Here is a 26,130-nt window from a genome sequence, read left to right as displayed (position 1 = left end):
AGAATATATATGCATGTATACACACATATATGTACATACTTACATCTACATGTGTATATAGATGCATATCAGGGTACAGGGCGTTAGAACAATGAACTACAGACCACGAAATGAACACATAGGAAAACAGATAGCCACTTGGAATTAATCCTTCGTCAACTGACTCTATTCTAACTAGACGTTTCGAAGATAAGGCAGAATATATATATATATATATATCATATAAGGATGTTGGAATCTCATACATCTAAACATTGTGGAAAGAAAATGAACTAGATTATTGTGAAACTCAGTGGATCTAGAAAGTGATATTTCTACCAAATATGCAAAACTTAGTGTTTTGAGAAGTTGTTTCTATTGATAGATACCGAGGTAAGGAATCATTGGGAAAATGTCAGATAAGAGGATAAGAGTCTTATTTTATAAAATGTAAAAGAACTTTTCATGATTTATTACTTTTCTCATTAATTTTTTCTTTTTTTTTTTGCAAATGCTATTTGAATGATTGTAACAGAAATATTACAATAATATTTCAAAATAATATAACTAAATAAGCACTCACACAGTTTTCTAGAGTAAGGGAGTGTAGTTGATGTAATTATTTTCATTATATTATTAGTATTTAATGAAAGGTAAACATTAACTTAGGCACTAAACTAAATACAATAAAGTATTTAGAACTTGGCTGTTTTTGACAAAATTCTGGAATAAAAATAACATTATTATGTAGCAAGTGAAAGAAAATTAATAATAATAATGGTTTCTAAGAATGACAAAGATGATTACCATATTTGTCATATGCAGCCTTATCACTATTGTTTTAATGTCTACATTTCAATGCTTGCATGGTTAGTTCATATTACTCCATCAGGAGCATAGGACTGGTTTCTCTGGAATACATATTCCTTCCTGGACAGGACACCAGTCTTTTAAAGGATTACTTATTTTTACCAGCTAAGTGGACTGGAGCTCATGAAATGAAGTGTTTTGCTCAAGAACACAATACATTGTTTGGTCCAGGAATCAAAACCACAATCTTACAATCATGAGTCCAACACCCTAACCACTGAACCATGCTTGCATGGGTTGGATTTGTGAAGGTAGATTGTCTATGGCTTGGGGTCCATCACCTGTTTCCAAGGGAATTTTTTCCCCATGGAAGGACTAGTTTTCACTGGAGTTCAGAAACAAAAGACTCACTCGTATGACAGTGGCACTCATTTACAACAGTTGTGATACCAAAGCAAGAAGACGCCAACTTTTTCTCTCTCACTCTCTCTCTCTCTCACACACACACACACACACACACAAACAGGTTGAACCTGGAACTATGTGGCTTCAATGAAACATCTTAACCAGACAGCCATGCCTACATTGTAGTTCTTAGTGTGTTACTACCATATAAGTTTCCTTGATTAATGTTAAAAGTGTTAATGAGATGTAGTACCTGTGTGTTTCTATTATTTTGCAAATAATCAAGAATTTGGTTGTATTTGGAAAAATAACAAACCTTTATATTTATATCTTAGGTAGGTTCATGTCAAAAGTGTTAATCAAGGTTTTGTAACAAATTATCAGCTAATATTCATTAAGTTATTCATAACTGAAGAAAAAGAAACCATGTAAAGGGCTTGTGATTCATATCCTTCAATTGAGCCTAAACTCTGTTTATGGTCAAGACACTTGTTTTTTCAAGAGCTAAATCCAGTTTGCTGTAAAGGATACCACTGAGTGACAGTACAGTAAAATAGATGAGTACATCACTTACACATGATGCTGATTTCAGCTCTGCTTAGGCAAAGTTTAGAGAGGGAATAGATTCAGTATGCTGATTTGCCCTATGCTAACTAACCTTAACCCTACACTTTATGAAAACAAAGTATTCAAGGGTTCCCCGCAACTCAGTTACAAGACCCACTAATATCATCTACGTTTTGCTAGTGTTACTCCCTCTAATGCTACTTGATGCAAAGGGCTCTAACATAATATAGTTCCACAAATTCAGAGGTTTGAAAGAAATATAGCAGGAGTATATATTTAACAGGTAGATACCTTTTCTAATGTAGAGTATCAAATTATGTTGTGGTGTTTTGCATTTAGATAAACTAAAGACTGAAGCCAATATTATTCCTGTGCTTAGGTTTCAGTTAGCAAAAACCATTGTGCTATTGTCTAGCAGTAGGATTTACAAAGACAGATCTGCAACACATGGAATTAAAGAATTAAAGATTATGGACTGTTAAGGAGAAAAAGGTATTTAAGAATAATCTCTTTTCAGATACTCTCACTTCAAAAAGTAAAAGAAATTTAAACATTGGCATTGTCTTCAACATTTTATTCCACTTTCCCATACTGGAATGGATGAGTTGGGTTGTCATGGGCTGAATCAGTTCTTACTCAGAGTTACTGCCCTGCAAGATAGGCTAGGAACCATGTCTCTCATACGTTTTGTTTCTAATGTTTTCTACTGTGGGATGTCCTTCAGATTACCAACCATTTTACAGTTTGTTATAGGTGTAGTTCATTATTGCACCAGCTCTGAAGCTGTTGTCATCCTCAGCAAGACTAAAGAGCACTCTCTATCCCACATTGTTTCTGATCATTAAACCAACCACTTTCCAAAGAGTTCAGGGTAGGTTATATTATAATACCAGCATAAGAGAGGAGAGGGTTCTTTGTTCTTAAGGAAGTATAAATAGGCCACTCTACACTGTGTTGTTTGTATTCCCTCTTTTATCTGTACCAGAGGATTGTCTCATTCTTTGATAAATTGAAAAAAGAATGAAAGAAGACAAGAACAAAAGGGTGATAGAAAGAGTAAGAGAAGAGAACCAGTGAGATAGGAGTAAGAGAATGACAGAGGAGGAAGCAAAAGGAGAGAGCTACATGACATGGTTAGTAAGAAGAATCCATAGAAATTGCATGAACAATATAATGATGGAAGAGAGTGACAAGGGTAGTGAGTGAGAGAGGGAAAGAGAAAGGGAAGGAGAGAGTGTGATGAATAGCACAGAGGATGTGTAGCACTAGTAAATGCTTTCCTAAACAAGATAATTTTGAGATTTGCTTTTATGAGTTAAAAAAAAAGAATGTATTGCAAAAAAAACAAAAACAAAAGCCAAAAGGAAAAAACTTTTAAACAGAAGTTGATAAATTGTACTAAGGAAATGCAACACATATAATCAACCACAACAGTGGTGGCTTTTTGTTTTTCTATATCTTGAATATTTATTTAATTTAATTAAAACCTAGATAAACAAAGTAGCTTTTATCCAAAGGCAATCTTTCTGAGGTTATTGACACGATAGGAGTAGTAGTAGTAGTACCAGGGTATGCACTGTAACAGCATATCACAGCATCCATCCACCATTTATTGGTGATTCCCTACTCTTGGAGTATGACACCCCTGCACACCACTCAAGCGATAACCCTACAACCCATGGGTCTGTTTGAGTAGTCGTAGCTGGTGAGGGTTATACAAGGCTGCAGTGCAAATCTTACCTCGAACACTTTTTTAGTTGCCTTTTATAACACGCAGAGGAAACATTGGGTCTATTCTTTGACATGCCGGTCCCCACACATTACTGGAGAAACATGAAATGAAGTGTTTTGTTCAAGAACACATCACACTGCCTGGTCCAGAAATCAAACCCATGATCTGGTGATTGTGAGTGCAACAGTCGAACCACTAAGCCACATGCCTGACATGATACATAAGTTCACATTTATGAAAGTCAGTAAGATAGTAAAATAAACTAACTCCTTCTTTTTATAAAAATAATAATCTTTTATCTTTAACTTATTTCAGTCATTAGACTGTGGACAGAAGGATGGATGGATGGATGGACCGACCAACCACAAGCACACACACAAGGAGACAGAAACACATGACCATACACACACACACTCCACACATATAGGCATACATGCATACTCACACAAACTCATATGTATAGACACACTCAAACATGCACACACAAAGAAGTAGAGGTACACAAACACACACACCCACACAAAGCATGCACAAACACATGGATATGCAGAATACACACATACATACATATGTATCATACACAAGCACATGCACACCCATGCATGCAATAAGATCTCAAGCAGACAAATGCGGCATCTGTAATGGACTAAGTCAATTGTCATTGAAAAGGATGCAAGTAGCAACAAAAGAGCTTTGACAATCAAAAACAAAACAAACAATTGATAAGTTAGTTGAATATTTAACCAATTGACTAATTATAAAGAAGTGGAATTGAACCAGTGTATATATCATATTGGCATAATGACTCTCCCTAGACACAACAAAATCAACACCAATACCTACCTTTTCTAATGCTTGGCACTTACTCTATTGGTTTCTTTTGCTGAACTACTATGTTATAAGAACGTAAACACACCGACACTAGTTGTCAATGTTGGCAGGGGATAAACACAAACACATATGCATGTATATATACACATGACAGATATCTTTCAGATTTTGTCTGCCAAATTTACTTACAAGGTTTAGGTTGTCATGAGGCTATAGTAGAAACCACTTGCTCAAGGTGCCATGCAGTGGGATTGAACTTGAACCCATTTGGTGGAGAAGCAAGCTTCTAACCACATACCCACAACAATATTATCAATAATAACACCACACCAGTTTTACTTCTATCCTACAAAATTAACATTTGTTTCTTTCCCAAGTGCTTTCAGCCTAGTTGCAGAGAATCTTATTCTTCCAATAAATCAAATTCAACAATACTAGAGGTAACTATGACAGATTAGATATATGAGCAGTTAGCAGGTCTGTTCAAATAATAGTTATATCATTTGGTCAACATTGCTACTATAATGTTCTTCTTAACAGCAGCTGCTGCAGTGTTAGAGGCATCAATGTCTTTATTTCCATCATCATTATGATTATCATCTCATCACAACAATAAAACTAATAGCATCTGAAGCAAGATGTATTTTAGTAAAATTGATAAATGTGTCACTTAAAACATATTTTTAAATGTTATAGAATGAATATAAGCTATTTACAGAAAAAAATATTACCAAAATAAATATAAATAAATTTAATTTTACTGTGTTGATCATATGAAATGACTGATCAAGTGAAAAAAGAAAAGAACCTACTACAAGGCTAAGTGGAGCCACTGTTAAAGTGATGAAAATTTAATTAGGTCTTACAAAATCTTTGTTTCATCGTCAGTGTCAAAGTAAAACTTTCAGTTAATAACAAGAACTAAATATATCTCTAGTTAGTCGATACTTTTATTCTGACAGCCATTTAAAGAACATATATACAAGCGTCAAATGATGGACAGACACAAACAAGTACACACACACACACTCTCTCTCTCTCTCTCTTTCTCTCAAACAATTTGCCAAATATGATACATTTCATAAGCTCACTAAAGAAAGGTCTAATCCTTCACTTGCCCATTATCTGAGAATGTCTATAATAAACCTCAGCAACAAATATTGAAAGTAAGCAATTGTAAAAAAGAATGTTAAAAAAATGGAATTTTGTTTTTAAAGTTATTACAGCCTAAGGACACTTTTTTCCAAATTCCAGAGACAGGAAGGCACCAAAAGGGATATAGTTTACCAGTGTAAAGGTGATAAAATATATGTATTAATACATGACAGTTATTCTCCTCCTCTGACACATACTCACATATGCTTAGTCATTGGCAAACACATATCTTTCAAACAACCAAGCAATAGTATTTATCTTACTACAAATATAAATAAATGTAAATGCTTTATCCAAACAACGAAAGTAGAATTGTTTCAATATTTTCTCAGAAATACGAAGCATTTTATTGAAGGATTTGATCAAGATGTAGTTTCAGGTCTGTTATAGATTATTTATTGAATTTGCCTTTCTCTTTCAAGAATTCACCTATGACAGGAACTAGGACATTTCAGAAACCTCATCACTAATAATGGTTTCAAATTTTGGTACAAGGCCAGCAAATTTGGGGAAGTGGGTAAGTTGATTACATCAACTCGAGTGTTCAACTGGTACTTATTTTATCAACCCTGAAAATTAGGCAAAGTTGATCATGGCAGAATTTGAACTCACAATGTTAAGACGGTCAAAATGCCCAGTGAACTAACAATTCTGACAGCTTACTGCCAACCTAGCAACACAGAAAAGATTTGATCAAAAGACAGCAATAACAATGACCTATGTCTATTTCCCTTCATTTTCATTGTGTACTGTGTATACTCACTCTTTAAAATTTATTCATTTTATCATTTCATTATATCTAAACCCCCATACTTGATGTCTGTTTTGTATTGTCTCCCTCATCTTTCACCCTGGTGGAAAATAAATGAAATCATTATTATTATCATTATCATTATTATTAATACCTTATCTACTTCCATGAATGAATATCAAAATTCTTACAGGTACCATATTGACAGTGTTTAATTGGTACTTAATTTATTGACCCTGAAAGGATGAAAGACAAAGTCAACCTCAGTGGAATTTGAACTTAGAATGTAGCAGCAGACAAAATACCATAAAGCATTTTTCCCAGAGTGCTAACAATTCTTCCAGCTTGCCACCTTAATAATAATAAAACGATACTGTTGACGTGAAAACACATTTTCTTTAATGACATTGCATCTTTTCAGTTTTTAATAAAAATTTCTGTTTTATTAAAGAAATCAAAGCTAGATATCAAACAACTATATAAATATATTTAGCTTTTAACTGATCTTACATTCATACTTCCCTGTTTAAATTTGGTTCTATGACATTTTATTATGTAACGTACAGTTGTGTGAAGTGGAGATTATGAAGCTTTTATGTTCAAGTATGTACTAAAATAATCAAGACGTATTAAATATCAAAGAATCTAAACAGGCAATGCACACACAAAACAAAATAGAAAAGATTTCTGTATTGAATTCTTTTGTTTGCTTTTTCTTAAAGATGGTGGTAGTAGTGGCAATTAAATGATCACAATCCCCTCATTGTTATTAACTTTTAATACTCACCAAATCTACATTTACTGTCTGGGTTTTAGTCTTGCATTTCTCAATGCACGTTGAGATCCTTTGCAATGATGCAAAAAACTTTTCAAGCTGTATGATTTTGTCTATATTTCTTCTGCTTTCTTCAACTGCTACTTTTATTGTAATGATTTCATCTAGGCTTATGGCTTGTACATGCCCTCTAAAACTGGTGAAACTGATGATGTTTATGTTAACACTATTGACATAACTACAGTTATGTCACTGAAGTATAAAGAGCACCAAAATAATCTGGTTCCCCCCAAAATAGCAAAGAATTTGAGTGCAATATCCATTGTTTTCATTAGCTACAGAATATTGAATTCATGTCTAATCTCCTCTCCAACACTGAATAATACAATTTCTCAGCTACTGTTTTCGTTTCTTTTCATTAAGCACCAGCACACATCCACCTACCTCTACACTGCCAAACCTAAACATACTTTTAATATATTTTATAAATGATTTAAATATCTCTAAGATTATAGAGCCCTAGAGATTATAAGATTATAAAATACTAGCCAAAGCACCCAGCGTTTTTGAAATTTTAGTTCTGCATTGGGTAGAGGGTAAAAGAAAACCAGCCAAATGGTTGAACATTGAAAATTAGCATTCAGTCTTCTTGTACAAGGCCACCAATACCAAATGAGAACTATAGACTTTGTGTGTACACACAAATACATCCATTTCAAATATAAAAATTAGTTGTCCAATTCATAAATAGTAAAACTTCAATAATTTTTTAAAATATAAACAAATTTTAAAGAGAAACGAAGAATTTATTTTCCATTAACCCATCTCCAGGTACTGGTGTCAACATCACTTTAATTTTTGTTAGACAAGTGAATCCAAATGCAGAACAAGCTCTAGAAAAATTGTTCATTAACATTTTCATACTTTGTTCTGAATGAAACACCAAGTTGACTGTCAGCATATTGCAAAAAACACAAAATCTGCCTCAAAGACCTTAGATTTAAATCTCAACTGATTCAGATTAAATGGTTTACCTGAAGTTCAGAACCTTAGATAGACACCAATAGTACATCCATGAAAAGCATAAGCAATAGCAACAGCAAAATAGAAAGAGAAAGGAGCAGGAACAATTATGTCTTCTTTCACACCATTATGAACTAGGATAATCTGATACCATTAACATTATATATAAGAGAGAGAAAGGTGAAGGTGTGGCAGTGTAGGAAGAAGCTTGCTTCCCAACCACATGGTTTCAGGTTGGGTACCACTGTGTGGCACCTTGGGTAAGAGTCTTCTACTATAGTCTCAGGTTGACCAAAGCCTTGTGAGTGGATTTAGTTGACAGAAACTGAAAGAAGCTTGTTGTCGCCGTTTAATGTCCACTTTCCATGCTGGCATGGGTTGGACAGGTTGACTGATAGCTGGCAAGCCAGAAGGCTGCACTAGGTTCCAATCTGATCTGGCAAAGTTTCTATAGCTGGATGTTCTTCCTAACACCAACCCCTCTGAGAGTATAGTGGGTGCTTTTTACATGCCTCCGGCCTGAGGGCCAGTCAGGCAGTACTGGCATTGACCATGTTTGAATGGGGCTTTTTACATGCCACCGGCATGGGATCAGTCAGCTGCCACTGGCATCAACCATGCTTGAATGGTACTTTTTACGTGCCACTGGCATGGGAGCCAATCAGGTGGTACTGTCATTAGCCATGACAATGACTTCACTTGACTCAACAGATCTTTGCAAGTGCAGTTTATTGCCCAGTGATTGAAGAGTACTCTTAAATGGGCTGGTTATGCTGCACTGGCATAGGCCACAGTTATGGTCTCACTTAGCTTGCCAGGTCTTCTCAAGCACAGCATATCTCCAAAGGTCTTGGTCACTTATCATTGCCTCTGTGAGGTCCAATGTTCAAAGATTGTGCTTCACCACCTCATCCTAGGTCTTCCTGAGTATAACTTTTCCATACATGACCATACCAGTGCAGTCATATACACATATGTATATATCAATGTGTGTCTCTGTGTCTATTCCCCACCACTGCTTGATAAGTGGTGTTGGTGTGTCTTCATCCCTGTAACCAACGGTTCAGCAAAAGTGACTGACAGAATAAGTAGCAGGCTCTAAAAATAAGTCCTGGGGTCAATTTGTTCAACTAAACCCTACCAAGGCAGTGCCCCAGCATAGCCGCAGTCAAATGACCAAAACAAGTAAAAGATAAAGAACATACATATATTTTTATTATTTTTTTTAAAGCCAAAAAAATGCAAGTAATAACCAATTAATACAGGTCAATAGTTTGTACTTTTGTCTATTTCAATCTGTAAATATCAGGAAGACAGGATCTTAACCCCGATATAATGAAATACAAGGTAAAAGTACAAATCATTGACCAGCATTATTAATTTTTAATAGCTTGCATTGTTTTGGCTTAAAAAATTATATATATATATATATATATATATATATATATATATATATATATATATATATATATATATATATATATATATATAGTTGTAAGTTCAAATCTCATTTTAGTGATTGCCTTGTATACATAACTCATATGTTACCAAACTGACAAAAATTGAATGGTTAGCAATAGCAAGAGCATACATATTCAATGAAGATACACATTAAATGAAAGATATACGTATAAAATGAATAAAGCAAAGTTATATACAATTCAAACTGTATCTTCCATTTATTGCCCATATATTTTGAGAATGAAAACATCTCATTGTTCAGCAATCTCTAGTTTGTTTATGACTCACTAAGTTTAGATAAATAATTAATAATTTAAACAGGCTTTTATACAAGAAGAGATAGAAGAAGATGATTATCACCTGTTTTTAGTTTTTTTAAATGTATAATTACGTAATTATCCAACATGTATGTTAATCAGTTAGAAGACTAACCCATTAATATACACTGGATTATTATGTCACGATGACTTGTACTTGTGTCAGAACATCTTGAATGGGTTGAGCTGGCACTAACCAATGAATTCATAGCATTATAAACAGAAGCTGATCACTCCCAGAAACCACAAACATTTGATGTAGAGATCATTCCAACAGCAGACACTACATTTGTGAGAACTAGAAGTGATTCAAGATTTGATTTGACCATACAAATCACTGCTATCAGTTGCCCACCTTGTCTTTATGCCATCTTGGGAGGAGCAGTGGTGTGATTGCATTGAGGACGAATTCATCCCATTGATAAGAAAGAATGTAATAGAAGCAACAGAGGCACCTCATGAGTAACAGCTACTGAATGGAATCAGTCTGACAATGATGATGAACTTCAGAATTTGACACAAAATCCAAAATACACACATGGAGAATTTGAAATATGCGATGAAAAAACATATCATAAAGTTGAAACATATAACATAAATGCAAATATTTTATTAGGAAACAAACAAATAAATAAATAAAACTAAGGAAGAAAAAAGAAAGAAAAAGAACAATGGTTGCTTTAAGTGAAAGGAATAAAATCTAATAGATAAAATACTCACATTTTTAGTGTTTTATCTTTACTGCCACTAGCTACACGTTGACCATCAGGGCTCCAGTCAAGGGCATAAACCTAAAAGAATGAAAACAAACAAAAAAACAAGGTTAATTAATTATAATATTACTCAAGAAATACTTGCTTATTCAATATTCTCTCATCTCTCTTATTCTTTCTCCTATTCAGTGTCATGCCATAAGTAAAATAAAATATATTAGATCTGTCTTTATTCACTCTCATCTTCTAGCAGCACATTCATCTCACCACACCTCTAATCCTTCAATCACAATGCTTGAATAACAATGAATTGCATCAGATCTTCTCTCTCTCTCTTACATCAGTAAACATGTAACTGATTAATTTTATCTTCTCTCATCAAAAGGAGATGAGTAAGAACGTGTGTATGTGTTATGTGAGAGAAATAGAGGATGCAGATTGAAGAAAAACTGGAAGAGAAAGGAAAACAGAACATCCAATGTCATAAATGGTGTTATAAAAACAGAGATTTCAATGTCCCAACTATTCTATTCCTTTCACCATACTCTTCTTTCTTCTTTCTATCTAGGTTCATCTCTTCAGCCATTCTCTTCAACCCAATCTATCAGTCTCATTGGTGAATTAGTACATTCATAATAAGGATCAGCAAATCCTTTAGTCTTGTTCTGTTGAGAAGACAACAACTTCTTTAGTGTTGGTACTATGATAAAATGCACTTTAAAAAGTGGTTGATTTACGAAGGGCATCCAGCTGTAGAAACCACGTTAGATAAAACATAAATGAGATGCAGTTCCCTGACACATTTAGGAATTCTGCAACTTCAAATAAGAACTAACTAGAACTTGTCCCACCATGTCAACATGGAGAATGGATTGAAAATGATGATGATGACGACGACAACGACAATGATACTCAGTGTAGTTTACTCTATTACTGACCTGGGAAAAAGAAATGTTTTGAATGCAAAATAACTATTTGTTTAATTAAGAATTAACTAAGACCATTATAATTATTTTGATATTAATAATATAAAACAATTAAGTTTAACTGAAAAGATCTAGTTGTTTGACATTGCATTGTTTTCTCTTTTAAAACAAAATGCTATTTTACTTGTTTCCTTTTCTAACCCTACGTAAAATATGAATTACTCTTATAATTTATGCAAATATGCAGATTTTCATAATTAGCTAATCTATGCTAACTCAGAAAAACACGTAAAATATTTAGAATAAAAAATCCAATAATGTTCCATTTGTCTTAAGTGGTGTGGGAAATGATTCTGATTGAGATTTGCTAATCACTAACTGGCAAGATAATTTCATTGTTTTATCATTAGTATTTTTATTATTATTAATGCTATCATACTAAACAATGCCTTAGTGAAAATGCAAGACTAACATCTAGAAGATATTCGCAAATATGTACTTTCCAGAATAGAATGAGTAAACTTGTAGCTAAGAAGCATATTTTCTAACTTTTCTGAGAAAACCTGCAAATATTGGTTTCAAATTTTTGCACAAGGGCAATAAATTCATGGGGAGGAGGTAAGTTGATTACATCAGCCCTAGTGTTCAGCTGGTACTTATTTTATCAATCCTGAAAGGATGAGAAGCAAAGTCTACCATTGCAGAATTTGAACTCAGAACATAAAGATGAATGAAATGTCACTAAGCATTTTGCCCATTGTGCAAACAATTCTGCCAGCTTGCCATCTTAAAGATTCCAAATATTAAAATATTATATACATTACATAATTGTCAACACGATCATGAGATAATGGTCCAAAATACAATTACTTCATTACCTCAAATCAATCATCCTCAGAAATAGAAATATAACACCGCCTACATAACCTTGGTCTCTTCTATAGGAACACTATCTTGAAGAGAAATATTGGTGAGAAAATTTTTTTTTTCACTGCTGACAAGAACTTTATCCCTGGAGAGACTTTTATAATGGTGAACTAGTGCGAAATCTAGAATGGCAAACTTACTTCAGTCTCCATAATATTACAGAAACATTTATCTGCCTAAAAGGCAAAGTCAGTACCACAAATTTCAACCTCTCACCCAAATATTACACTGTATCCACCTTTTACTTTTTTTTTTACTGAAATGACTGACTGATATTCCAAACTTGCAGTATCCAATTCTCCTCCCATTGTACTGTATCTCACTAAATATTCTTTTGTCTCTTATCTTCCCTCTAAATGTTAAACAGGAAAAGTTCAAATTAATTCCTATTCCAACATTCATTTTACACAGACCACACCTTTTGTAATAGCACAGATAATAATAAATTTGGAAAGGGGACTTTTAATGGTTACTAAGCTGAATTTTGAATGTGCCTTTCTGGAAGTTTAGATTTGTGAGTGCTTGTACCGTTTAACTTTCAGGGTTTCATTTTAGGTGCATCCATTAAAAGATAATCTTCAGTTTTAGAATACAGCAACTTTCTATCCAATAGATATAGCACACAAACTTTCCAAAGAATTGTTTGAACATACAGGACTTGAGTTTTGGATCAATAGAGTGAAACATGAAGAAGCAGCTGCAGCTACTGCCGCCGCCACCACCACCAGCACCAACAACAACAACATCATTTTAATGTCTGGATTTCCATGCCTGCATGGGTTGGAATGGTCTACAATTTAGTTAATTTTCTGATATGTAGTAGTGGGATCTAACAGTGCTGACTAGGATTCGTAGCTCACACAGCTACTGATGTATAATAGCGGGACATAACAGTGGCAATGAGGATACCTCCCACTGTATAACAATGTCGTTATAACAGTGGTAACATGGTTACGAATACTCGTAAGAGTGTTGAAATGGAAGACCTACGTTCAAAAACAATGAAAAAAAGTTTGAAGGATTCAAACTCTAACACAGAATTGAACTAACAGATAAATTTTAAATTGTTTTGATTATAACTGAACATCAAAACAAGCATTAATATATATATGTGTATATATATATATATATATATATATATATATATATATATATGTGTGTGTGTGTGCGTGTGTGTAAAAGAGGGTACCCAAAAGTAATTGGAAATATTCTCTGTGGGACAAGCCCATTGTAGTTCAGGCTGCTGCTGCTAGAAGCCACTTGATTCGACCACAGAAATTTGCAATAAAATATTCCAGGAACTAAAACAAGTACTATTTAAAAGACAATATCCATTAATGCTAATAGATAATGGAATAGAACATGTCAAAGCAATAAATATCAAAGATCTATGAAAAACGCTCCAGATACATTCAATAATCTACCCTTTATTACAACACACAACTCAAGAAACACAGAGGCTTACAATATTATCCACCACAACATCCCACTACTAAAACAAGTCCCCAAAATAAAACAAGCGTTTGAAATACACAAAACAATCAAAAGTAAAAGACAATCGAAGTCCCTTAAAATATTTCAACTGCTAAATCACCTTCCACAATTCCTACACCAACAGTCAAAAAATGTGGCCACCACAATTGTGGGATCTGCATCAACCTTATTGAAGACACAACATACAAATTTAAATCAGGATAGACTTTTACTATAAAAAAATCACTTTATATTCTTCAAGGAATTTAATACACGCTATCAAATGTCAAGGATGTAATGAAGATTACAAATGTCAAACAAAGCTTACTCTAAGAAATAGACTGACCATTCACTGGCAATAAATATGAGACCCCAGTACTAGACAGATCCCACTGAGTGGTCACATAGACAAATGTGCAAAAAATAAGTCCCCCAAATTCCAGGTCTTCCCACTCTACCTATGTTCAGCAAATACCACAGATGAAGCATGGATAAACAAAGAAAATACTTTCATACAAAAGTACAAACCACGATTTAACAAACTTTAACAGAGTACATACACAAATAACTATTCACACACAAAATTCATTCTGCCACTTATCATGAGGAAGCTACACGTAGCAGGAAATGTAGAAAAGGTTTTAAACATAATCATGTGTTCATTCTCTACAAACACTTGACAAAAAACATTCAGAACATTGATTGTTTGGACTTGTTCAGTTAACTGTGTCAGCCTTATCTTATGATGCCAAACATTGTCACCTGATGCTAACACACAGACGTAGCGGGGAACCTACAATGATTTCTAAAACCTATCTTGACTATCCGGTACCAATCAAATCCTATTCAAAACATACTAATTTGAGCCATGAACTCCTTATAAGAACAGCAAACTTCAAACACTAATCAGAAGCAAGACAGCTGTGACATAAGCCATGTCTTTCTATTTGAACTTTTTGAAAATCAGTGTAAACTGTGAAACTGGTTAAAGCCTCAAATATTTTAATAGAAAGTAATATAACTATTCTCAGTGCATTTTCAACTTCTATTTTTCCTATATTTCTACCTGTGTGGGATTAAATATCTTTGTTTTCTCTCTCTCTCTCTCTCTCTATCTATCTATATATATATATACAAGAATAAGGGCAGGGAATTGTCAATTAATAATAGAATTAATAATTAACAATTTTGCCAAGTAGTTCAGTATGAAAAAACCTTTATCGGTAAAACCATTTATCATCATAAATATACAGGGATTAGCATTGAGTTGCTTCTCCAACATACTGAAAATTTAGAAATAGCAGTCAAAGAACTACTGATTCTAAACTACAAATTTTTCTCTAAATGGATGGCGATATTTATGGCACACATAGAACAAAAAACCGGAGGGGAAAGCATAAACAAAACAAGTCTTGTTTTGTTTATGCTTTCCCCTCCGGTTTTGTTCTATGTGTGCCATAAATATCGCCATCCATTTAGAGAAAAATTTGTAGTTTAGAATCAGTAGTTCTTTGACTGCTATTTCTAAATTTTCAGTATGTTGGAGAAGCAACTCAATGCTAATCCCTGTATATATATATATATATATATATATATATATATATATATATACACATACTGTGAAGCAAACTTCTTAGCTACACAGCCAAAGCCACCACCAAACTTACCATTAAAAAATTGGAAACAACATAAAGTAGCAAAAACAATATGGTAGTGTATGAATATATGTTTGCCCTGTTCTGGAAACATACAATGCAACTGTTGAGATAAAACTGTTAGAATTAATATGATACTGTTTATTCACAATAAAAGTGAGGGAAATTACCTCATCAGCATGACCTGGGAGATCATGCAACAGCTTTTTTGATGCCATGTCCCAAACTTTGATAGTGGAGTCAGCACTTGAGCTACACAGTAGGCGACTGTCAGCTGACCAGGCAATTTGGTAAACTCGAGTCACATGACCCCGAAGTGTTGTCAGAAATCTGTAGGTAAATTAAATAACAAGTTATGAATAAGAGAATATGTACAAAATAAATGAAAAGAAAAAAATAACTTCTTAAAATCATTTTATAATAATAATTTCAATTTTACTTCTTGATGATGATGATGATGATTGTTTCTAATTTAGGCACAATGTTAGGAATTTTTGGCAGGGGATGGGTTCATCTAATGTACTGACCTCTGTAATTGACCGATACATTATTTTATTGAGCCTGAAAAGATGAAAGGTAGTGTTGATGAGGCTTTAAATCAGAAGATTAAGGCCGGAAGAAATACCACAAAACATTCTTTCTGACTAATGTTTTTGCCAATCTACCGCCTAAATAATAATAATAATAATAATAATAATAATAATAATAATAATCCTTTCTACTAAAGGCACAAGGCTTGAAATTTGGGGAGAGGGGGGTCGTCAATTTCATCAACCTCAGCGCTCAAATGGTATTTATTTTATCAACCCTAAAAGGATAAAAGAAATGTCAACCTCGAGAGAATTTGAACTCAGAATGTAAAGAGTCAAAAGAAATCCATTAAACATCATGCCTGGCATGTTAATGATTCTGCCAGCTGACTTCATTTTTATAATAATAATAATAATAATAATAATAACGATAATAATTTCTAACACAAGCACAAGGTTCAACAATACAATAGGAGAGAACAGTCAATTACATCAACCCCAATATTTGATTGCTACTTATTTTATTGATTCTGGAATGATGAATGAAGTCAGCCTTGGAAGGATTTGAACTTAGAATGTTGAGGTACTTAACTAAATACTGTAAAAGATTGTTTACAGTGCTCTACCATTTCTGCTGCTTTCACCTTTGTTACAATATAACAACAAAACAACAAACTATGTCTTAAGGTTGTGTAATGAGATGGGTGCTGAGAAACAGTTACACCTCAGTCACCCAATATGTGAGAATCACAGAGGTCAACCAACTGGTGAGCAACAGAATGCCTCCACACTGTGAGAATCACTCTCTGGATAAAAGCCAACACTTGTGATCATGATGAAATTAATAGGAAAATCAATGATGGCAGTGGTGATGATGATAATGATGTTTAGAATGATTGTGATGATATCTTTAGACAGGGAACAAGGCTTCAAATGTATAAAGATAAAAATAATGATGTCAATATTGGAAAAAAAATTAAGTTAGCAAGCTGGCAGAATTGTTAGCAGACTAGGCAAAATGCTTAGTGGCATTTCATCTGTCTTTAAATTCTGAGTTCTTTACCTTTCACTTTTTTCAGGGTCGATAAAAATAAGTACTAGTTGAGTACTGGGTCAATGTAACTGACTTACCCATTCCCATGGAATTGTTGGCCTTGTGCCAAAATTTGAGACCAATATAGGTAAAGGAATTAAAAGATGATAGTAACAACAAAAGTGAACCACTTGTAATAATGATAAAGTGTTAATGTAGATATTTTATAATAAAGCACATCTAGTAAGTTTAAATGTTTATCATTCTGTAATATAGATGCCATATGTTCCACTGAGCACAGCACAAACAGGTCAACAAAAAGGTATCGATCCTTCTGAAAATTCCTCACAGTTATTACTTCCAAAAGTTATGAAAAAAACATAGTTTGAATTTAACGTAACTAAATTAGAACTCTAGGTTAACGACATAGAAAGGAGCCACAATGGCTGCTGCTTAAAAATTGGATGATATCAAATATCAATGACTGTTAAGTCTTGAGGTTAGGAAAAAATAAGGGACAAAATACAAACGAAAAAAAGAACAACAAAATCAGTGTACATATAAATAGGTGTGTGTGTGTGTGTGTAATTAAAATGAAAATCAGATATGAACAGATTCACTTATAGTCAGCAGAGTACACATACACACAAGTAAGATACACACACACACTTATGAACTGATATATACATATATGCATCCTTGGAGATATAGTAAAATAGGTCTACATTGTAAAAATATTGGATGTTGGAAATTATGATGTTAAGCAGTAAAATAAATAAAAGAAAAGTTAGAGAACTTAAGAGATAATAAATTTAGATGTTATATCAAAGGAAGTTCCTTCTACACCAGCCGGCTGCCATCATTGTCAATGTTTTTATATTTGCTTTATATTACTGGCATGAACCGGAGTAGGTCTGTGTGACCATTCCTCTATACCATATCCTGCCAATTAACTATTGCTTTTAGATTTTCTTTCCAGTTTACCTCAAGTCTGACTTAACATCTATCCCTAGTTCATGTTCTGTCTTCAGCTGGTTTATATCATTCATTTTGATAACACAATCTCTCTAAACACTAGCTTACCTTCATGTCACATGCTGTTTTTACCACTTCTACTGCTATTACAATCTAATTGCTCTTACACATAAACTAAATGAATTCACTTTTCCTCCTCTTATCACCTTCATTGTGATACATTCCCCAGATTCTCTAACAAAATGTTTGTCTTATCCTTATTAAAACTGCTTCCTTCTAGAACTTGTTCTATTTATCTTTCTCCTCCCAATATTACAATGAAATATTTCAAGTTAAAAAACAACTGCACACATTTCATCTAAATTATCCCAATATCTCAGAATAAGTGGGTTCTATAAAGTTATGCACACTGTTCACCTTATTATTGTTGTTGAGTAGATATAAACAAAGAAGGGTTCAACAACTACTCCAACTATGACTATCTTGTCTTTATTGTTGACACAGCTTCCATAATGCAGATTTGAAAATATATTTCTGTTTTAAGAAACTGAAGATTTTAGATGTATTGAATAGACTGGAAATTCTCTACTTGCTTGTTAAATATCATGCTTTGATTAATTTACTTGAAGCAGGGTTTGAACACAAGTATCTATCTACCCCAAATCTTAACCAATAGCAACTATAATGACTTAAATAACAAAAAGAAAATTCTTTGACTTACTTGCCATTTCGACCATGCCATAATTTCACAGATTTATCAAAAGAGCAACTGGCAATAGTCCGTGTATCAGGTGAGAAGAGAACTTGGTTAATCAGTTGTTGATGACCAGTCATTCGATTGATAGGTTGAGAATCTAATTCTGGATGCCACAGGTAAAGTGTAAAATCATCTGAGCCTGATACTAGCTTCTCAGGGAACGAACCCTAATTCAATAGAATGAAAACATAATAATGATTATGATGATGATAGGGTTGCAAGAAAAAAAAAGTTCTGGGGCAAAATACTTAATGGCACTTCACCTGTCTCTACATTCTCAGTTCAAATTCAGTCAATGCCTACTTTGCCTTTCGTCCTTTTGGGGTACGAGTTGAGCATTGGGGTCAATGTAATCAACTTACTCCTACTCCCAAAATTGCTGGCCTTGTGCCAAAATATGAAACCATTATTATTATTATTATCATTTATTTTTATAAGGCAGCAGACAATAAATCAGTAAGGTGGGTATTTTGTTTTTTTTTTATTTTGTTAGCTTTCATTAACTTTTATTGTCTTTTTAGAATCTGCAAATTTTTTCACTACAAATATTATTCACACTTCACATTTAAACACTGTTCCAGATAAAAAGGGAAAGTGTTTTCCTGTGTAATAAGGTGCTTTCCAAGATGAAAAGTGAAACTTATTAATATTTTTAAAGATAATGGATCAACAAATGTAACATCTTTGATAGTATTGAAATCCATCATTAACTTATTATAAATAATAAACAGATCTTATATCATTCAATAATTCTTCAAATCCATCATTTAGATATGTAAATGTTTTATAGAAAAGTAAATTTTATTCTTGTTTCACAAAATCTTTTTACATGTCTGCAATTTTTTCTTTTTTTTTTTTTTGTGTTCCACATTTTATCCCCACTTCTCATTTTAACAGTGGAACAAAACAGAAGACAGAGCAAAAAAAAAAAAAAATTAGATATTCAAGGCAAAAGGTAAGAACAAAGACAGGAAATAAGAGAAACTTCAAGACAAAACCAATGGATAAGAAGAACCAACATAACTGAGTAGAAAGGTGCAGGATATCAATGGCATCAAAGAAAAAAATATTCCCATAAACAAAAACAGAATATAGATATGAACTCTGAGCTGACAATATGTGGCAACTTCAAGAAAGAGAGAGAGGAAGTGCACTAAAATCAAATGATCAAAAAGATTACCAGGAAGACTTTCAAGAAAAGAATCATATATGAAGAGAAAATATGAATGGAAGATAGTGACTTAAATCAACATGTTCAAAGCAGAAATGTCAAAGATGAATCGGTACTTTTATTGTTTATTCTCATATTTAGGTAAATGCATTGATAAGTCATCGTTATTTATTCTGGCTTCTTACATTCAGAGTTCAAATACTAGGGATGAAACATATATCACAGGACACCTTGTGGTATTGGTTTCAGCCCTCTGTGTTCGGAGTTCAAATAACACCATGGTGTGCTTGGGTGGTAGGTTTAATCTATGACCTAGTTTAATGTCACCACCTGAGGGCTTTTAATGAAGTTGATTCTAGTTGTTTAGAAATGGTTGTGAAAGTTTAACTACATTACTGAAAAGAACAAGTTATATGGAAATTAATTATATGAATGATGCAATAAAGGAGGGATTTAAACATGAAACAACATAAACTCCATATACTAGTACATGAGGCAGTAGTGTTGTATATGTGATAGATTAAATTTACTACCCAAAAAATAAAAGTAATAGCCTGTCTTAGGTGTTTTCATAGTTTTCCCTCAAACAGATTTTACCCACAAGGCTTTGAGTATTGCATGATGAGAAAGATCCCAAAGTCACATAATTACAAGACATATTTTAAACCACCTATGCCCTTGATAAGTATATCAAGCCCAAGTAAAAGAGTGATTGAGAAATGTCATTTTTGTAAAATGCCATGAATTACAACTTCTTATTTAAGAACAAAGTCAGCAATTTCGATGGTGTGTGGGGTTATAATATGTTACATCAAACCCAGTAATCAACCAGTATTATTTAACTAGTAGCTGGTACTTAACTGGTATCATTTTATTGACCCTGAATGGATGAAAAATAAAAACTGACTGAAACTTTATTTCTCTTCTTTTTCAGGTCTTTAGAAATGTTAAAAATAATTTAAAGCTCAACTAAATTTTAACAACACAAGTGAATCCTGTACACTCTTGGACCATTGTATTATGCACACAATCTATACATTACAATGGAGGCTACTTATAATCATGAACAATGTTATCAAATCATCATCATCATCATCGTCGCTTAACGTCCGCTTTCCATGCTAGCATGGGTTGGACGATTTGACTGAGGACTGGTGAAACCGGATGGCAACACCAGGCTCCAATCCAATTTGGCAGAGTTTCTACAGCTGGATGCCCTTCCTAACGCCAACTACTCAGAGAGTGTAGTGGATGCTTTTACGTATCACCCGCACGAAAACGGCCACGCTCGAAATGGTTTCTTTTATGTGCCACCCGCACAAGAGCCAGTCCAGGGGTACTGGCAACAATCTCGCTCGAAAACCCAACAAAGGCCAGTCAGGCGATATATATATATATATATATATATATGTCTGTACGTATCATCATCGTCGTTTAACGTCCGCTTTCCATGCTAGCATGGGTTGGACGATTTGACTGAGGACTGGTGAAACCAGATGGCAACACCAGGCTCCAATCTGATTTGGCAGTGTTTCTACAGCTGGATGAGCTGGATGCCCTTCCTAACGCCAACCACTCAGAGAGTGTAGTGGGTGCTTTTACGTGTCACCCGCACGAAGGCCAGTCAGGCGGTACTGGCAACGGCCACGCTCATCTCGCTCGAGAAACCTCATGTGTCACCCGCACAAGAGCCAGCCCAGGGGTACCAGCAACGATCCCGCTCGAAAATCCCACAACAACCCCACACAAGAGCCAGTTCAGGGGCACCGGCAACGATCTCGCTCGAAGAAATTTCATGTGTCACCAGCACAAGAGCCAGTCCAGGGCAGGGGCACTGGCAACGATCTCGCTCGAAAAACCTCATGTGTCACCCGCACAAGAGACGGCCCAGGGGCGTCGCCCGCACATGAGCCAGTCCGGGGGCACCGGCAACGATCTCGCTCGAAAAACCTCATGTGTCACCCGCACAAGAGCCAGTCCAGGGGCACTGGCAACGATCTCGCACGAAAGATATCATGTGTCGCCCGCACATGAGCCAGTCCAGGGGCACTGGCAACGATCCCGCTCGAAAGATTTCATGTGTTGCCCGCACATGAGCCAGTCCGGGGGCACTGGCAAACGATCCCGCTCGAACTATTTCATGTGTCACCCGCACAAGAGCCAGTCCAGGGGCACTGGCAACGATCCCGCTCGAAAATCCCACAACAACCCCACACAAGAGCCAGTTCAGGGGCACCGGCAACGATCTCGCTCGAAGAAATTTCATGTGTCACCAGCACAAGAGCCAGTCCAGGGCAGGGGCACTGGCAACGATCTCGCTCGAAAAACCTCATGTGTCACCCGCACAAGAGCCAGCCCAGGGGCACCGGCAACGATCCCGCTTGGAAGATTTCATGTGTCGCCCGCACATGAGCCAATCCAGGGGCACTGGCAACGATCCCGCTCAAAACATTTCATGTGTCTCCGCACATGAGCCAGTCCAGCGGCACTGGCAACGATCTCGCTTGAAAAACCTCATGTGTCACCCGCACAAGAGCCGGCCCAGGGGCGTCGCCCGCACATGAGCCAGTCCGGGGGCACCGGCAACGATCTCGCTCGAAAAACCTCATGTGTCACCCGCACAAGAGCCAGTCCAGGGGCACTGGCAACGATCTCGCACGAAAGATATCATGTGTCGCCCGCACATGAGCCAGTCCAGGGGCACTGGCAACGATCCCGCTCGAAAAAAAAAAAACAAAACAAAAAAAACCTCATGTGTCACCCGCACAAGAGCCAGTCCAGGGGCACTGGCAACGATCTCGCACGAAAGATATCATGTGTCGCCCGCACATGAGCCAGTTCAGGGGCACTGGCAACGATCCCGCTCGAAAGATTTTATGTGTCACCCGCACATGAACCAAGCCAGGGGCACCGGCAACGATCTCGCTCGGAAAAAAAAAAAAAAAAAAACCTCATGTGTCACCCGCACAAGAGCCAGTCCGGGGGCACTGGCAAATGATCCCGCTCGAAAGATTTCATGTGTTGCCTGCACATGGGCCAGTCCAGGAGCACTGGCAACGATCTCGCTCAAAAATCCCATGACGGCCCCGCACAAAGCCAGTTCAGGGGTACGGCAACAATCTATTTCTATTTCACTTGCCTCAACAGGTCTTCGCAAGTGGGGTTTAGTGTCCAATTTTAATTTAACTCGATTTCGATTTCACTTGCCTCAGCAGGTCTTCACAAGTGGAATTTAGTGTCCAATGAAGGAAGGAAGGTACGCATAAGTGGGCTGGCTGGGCCTTAGACTTAGGTCTCACTCGGCTTGCCGGGTCTTCTCGCGCACAGTATATTTCCAAAGGTCTCGGTCAGAAGTCATCGCCTCGGTGAGGCCCAATGTTCGAAGGTCGTGCCTTACCACCTCATCCACAGGTTCTCTCAACTGTTAAGGTGTGGCACTTTTTCACACAGCTATCCTCATTCATTCTCGCTACATGACCATACCAGCGCAGTCGTCTCTCTTGCACACTACAACTGATGCATCATAAGTTCAACTTTTCTCTCAAGGTACTGATACTCTGTCTAGTATGCACACTGACATTACACATCCATCGGAGCATACTGGCTTCATTCCTTGCAAGCCTACGCATGTCCTCAGCAGTCACGGCCCATGTTTCACTGCCATGAAGCATGGCTGTTCGTACACATGCGTCATACAATCTGCCTTTTACTCTGAGAGAGAGACCCTTTGTCGCCAGCAGAGGTAAGAGCTCTCTGAACTTTGCCCAGGCTATTCTAATTCTAGCAGCTACGCTTTCAGCGCACCCACCTCCACTGCTAATTTGGTCACCAAGATAGCGGAAGCTATCAACCACTTCTAGTTTTTCTCCCTGGAATGTGGCAGAAGTTGTTTTCTGCACATTTCCAGTATTTATAGCTCCAGAACATCTGCTGCAAACAAAAACTAACATCCTAGTTAACCTTCCTTTGATATTGCTGCACCTCTTATGTGTCCATAGCTTGCACTGGGTGCATCTTATAGAGTTACTTCCCACTCCTTTTCTACAGATCGAGCAGGGCCATCTACCTGAAGGGGTTTGTGTTTTGTCTGCCTTCCTACTTATGAGGACTTTGGTTTTAGCTAGGTTGACTCTAAGGCCCTTCGATTCTAGTCCTTGCTTCCATACCTGAAACTTCTCCTCTAATTGTGATAGAGACTCAGCAATTAGTGCAAGGTCATCAGCATAGAGGAGCTCCCAGGGGCATCCTGTCTTGAATTCCTCTGTTATAGCCTGGAGGTTGTTCTTAAAATATACTGGTCTCAAACTCTTTATTCAAAACAAATAATCATTTGGCTATTGTTAATGAAAAGGTTTTGCTATAAAGAGATTATAATAAATGACTTCCACTGTGTGTATGTAGAGCCTGCAGTTAAAGGAAATTGAATAGCTCAAATTGTGAAACACTGCTTGAAATCTGCAGGATGTTGAAGTATCTGTAATGTAGAGAGTTCAGAGATAACTTTGCTGGTAAGTTTTTAAATTGCTGGACTTGTCATCTGTGAAAGCTCATGTATTGGAAAACCAACATAGTTGTATGTATAGAGCTTCAACAGTCCCAGTACTGTAGTACTGCTATCTTTGATGTTTAAGTAGTGTAGTACTGCTATCCTTGATGTCTAAAGGTGAGTTGTGCTCATCTACTGTTGGGCTGATATGTTTTGGATGAATGCACAATGGTAGAGCTGCTGTTCATGATTCTTGACAAAACTATTTTGCTACATTTCTCACATAAAATTTAAAACATAATCAACATTAAATAATCATCAGAAGACTCAGGGTAGGAATACTATCAGACCTGTTACAGGCATATGTGCACAATGAAAAAGTGGGTATGTTTGAAATTCAGATGGTCATTATATCTTTTGTTTTACGTTTTACTTCTTTCAGTCATGTGACTGTGGCCATGCTGGGGCACAGCCTTCAAGAGTTTTAGTCGAACAAATCGACCCCTAAGAATTTACAATAGGCTTCTTTCAGTTTCTGTCTACCAAATCCACTCACAAGGCTTTGGTTGGCAAAGTAGAAGACATGCCCAAGGTAGCAATGGGACTGAGCTAGGAATCATGCGGCTGGGGAGCAAACCTCTTACCACACAGCCAAATATATATATATATATATATATATATATATATATATATATATATATATATATATATAGGGCTGTAATCTAAGCTTTGTTCTCATGAAGCACATCTGCATATTTCTGTTCTCCAAAGTATACCTGTAGCTGTATAATCCATATAAGAGTTGAAAACACTAGAGAATACTGTTTAATACTGGAAAGTGTTTATTAAAGAGTAATTATATTCTAAAACAGAAAACTAGAAAATTTTGGTATTATTTATTTCATATCACACGTTTCTTTACAGATAGGCATTACATCATTATACACATGGAAAAAAATCTTCCACACACAACATTGCCTCATTCAGTCACTGCATCCATGACATTCACTTACTGCTTTACACTCATTCCCCATTTCTCTCACTGTTCTCTCTCCATAGCTTCTCACTTATTTCTCTCTCTCTCTCTGGCTAACACAGCACAGCCACCTCTGTTAACGTGAATTGACACCCATGACCTCTCTTAATTTAAGACGGTTCTCTTCTTTCATACCCCCTTCCTACCACACCTTCCACCCATATTCTCCCTTACAATGCGGGATAACACTGGTTCCTTTTACACAAACCTCTCCATCATCCCTTCCGTTGTTCCTCTCTTTCTTACTAACCCCTGATACAACTATTTTCCTTCTCCTATCCCCATTATTCTCCTCCCAACAGTGTCTCCTCTTATTCTCTCCGCAACACTAAACCCCTTCCTCTCCTCATATTTCAACTTCTCATTACCTTGCTTAAAGTTATTACCCATACTCTCTCTCTCTCCCCTACTCTTCTTTCTGTTGTGGCGTGGGGTGGGGTAGTCTTGCCAGTTATAAGGTAACCTTACTAGTGTTGGTACCACAGAAAAACAAAAGCACCCAGTTCACTTTGTAAAGTGGTTGGCATTAGAGAGGGTATTAAGCTGTAGAAATAGTACAAAACTGAGACTTAGTAGCACGGTGTGGTTCTCTCACTAAAAGGATCCTGCCGAACCATTCAACCCGTGCCAACATGGAATGCA

The 26,130-nt window shown here is 35.9% G+C and overlaps 1 protein-coding gene across 1 annotated transcript in view; it reads right to left on the bottom strand.

The window, feature by feature from the left end:
• Positions 1-26,130, bottom strand: part of LOC106875218 (notchless protein homolog 1) — a 212,335-nt gene that overhangs the window by 85,992 nt on the left and 100,213 nt on the right. Inside the window, exons 11-13 of the mRNA XM_014923267.3 lie at positions 18,760-18,962; positions 15,671-15,830; positions 10,527-10,597 (exon numbers count right to left, since the gene is read on the bottom strand). Of these exons, the coding sequence (XP_014778753.1) occupies positions 10,527-10,597; positions 15,671-15,830; positions 18,760-18,962 (434 nt within the window). The remainder of the gene's footprint in view (positions 1-10,526; positions 10,598-15,670; positions 15,831-18,759; positions 18,963-26,130) is intronic.

This window comes from Octopus bimaculoides, chromosome 1 (assembly GCF_046866305.1).
Source record: "Octopus bimaculoides isolate indiv1 chromosome 1, ASM4686630v1, whole genome shotgun sequence".
NCBI lineage: Eukaryota > Metazoa > Mollusca > Cephalopoda > Octopoda > Octopodidae > Octopus > Octopus bimaculoides.
The sequence above is the reverse complement of the archived record's forward strand: the minus strand, read 5'-3'. Positions and strand labels throughout refer to the sequence as shown.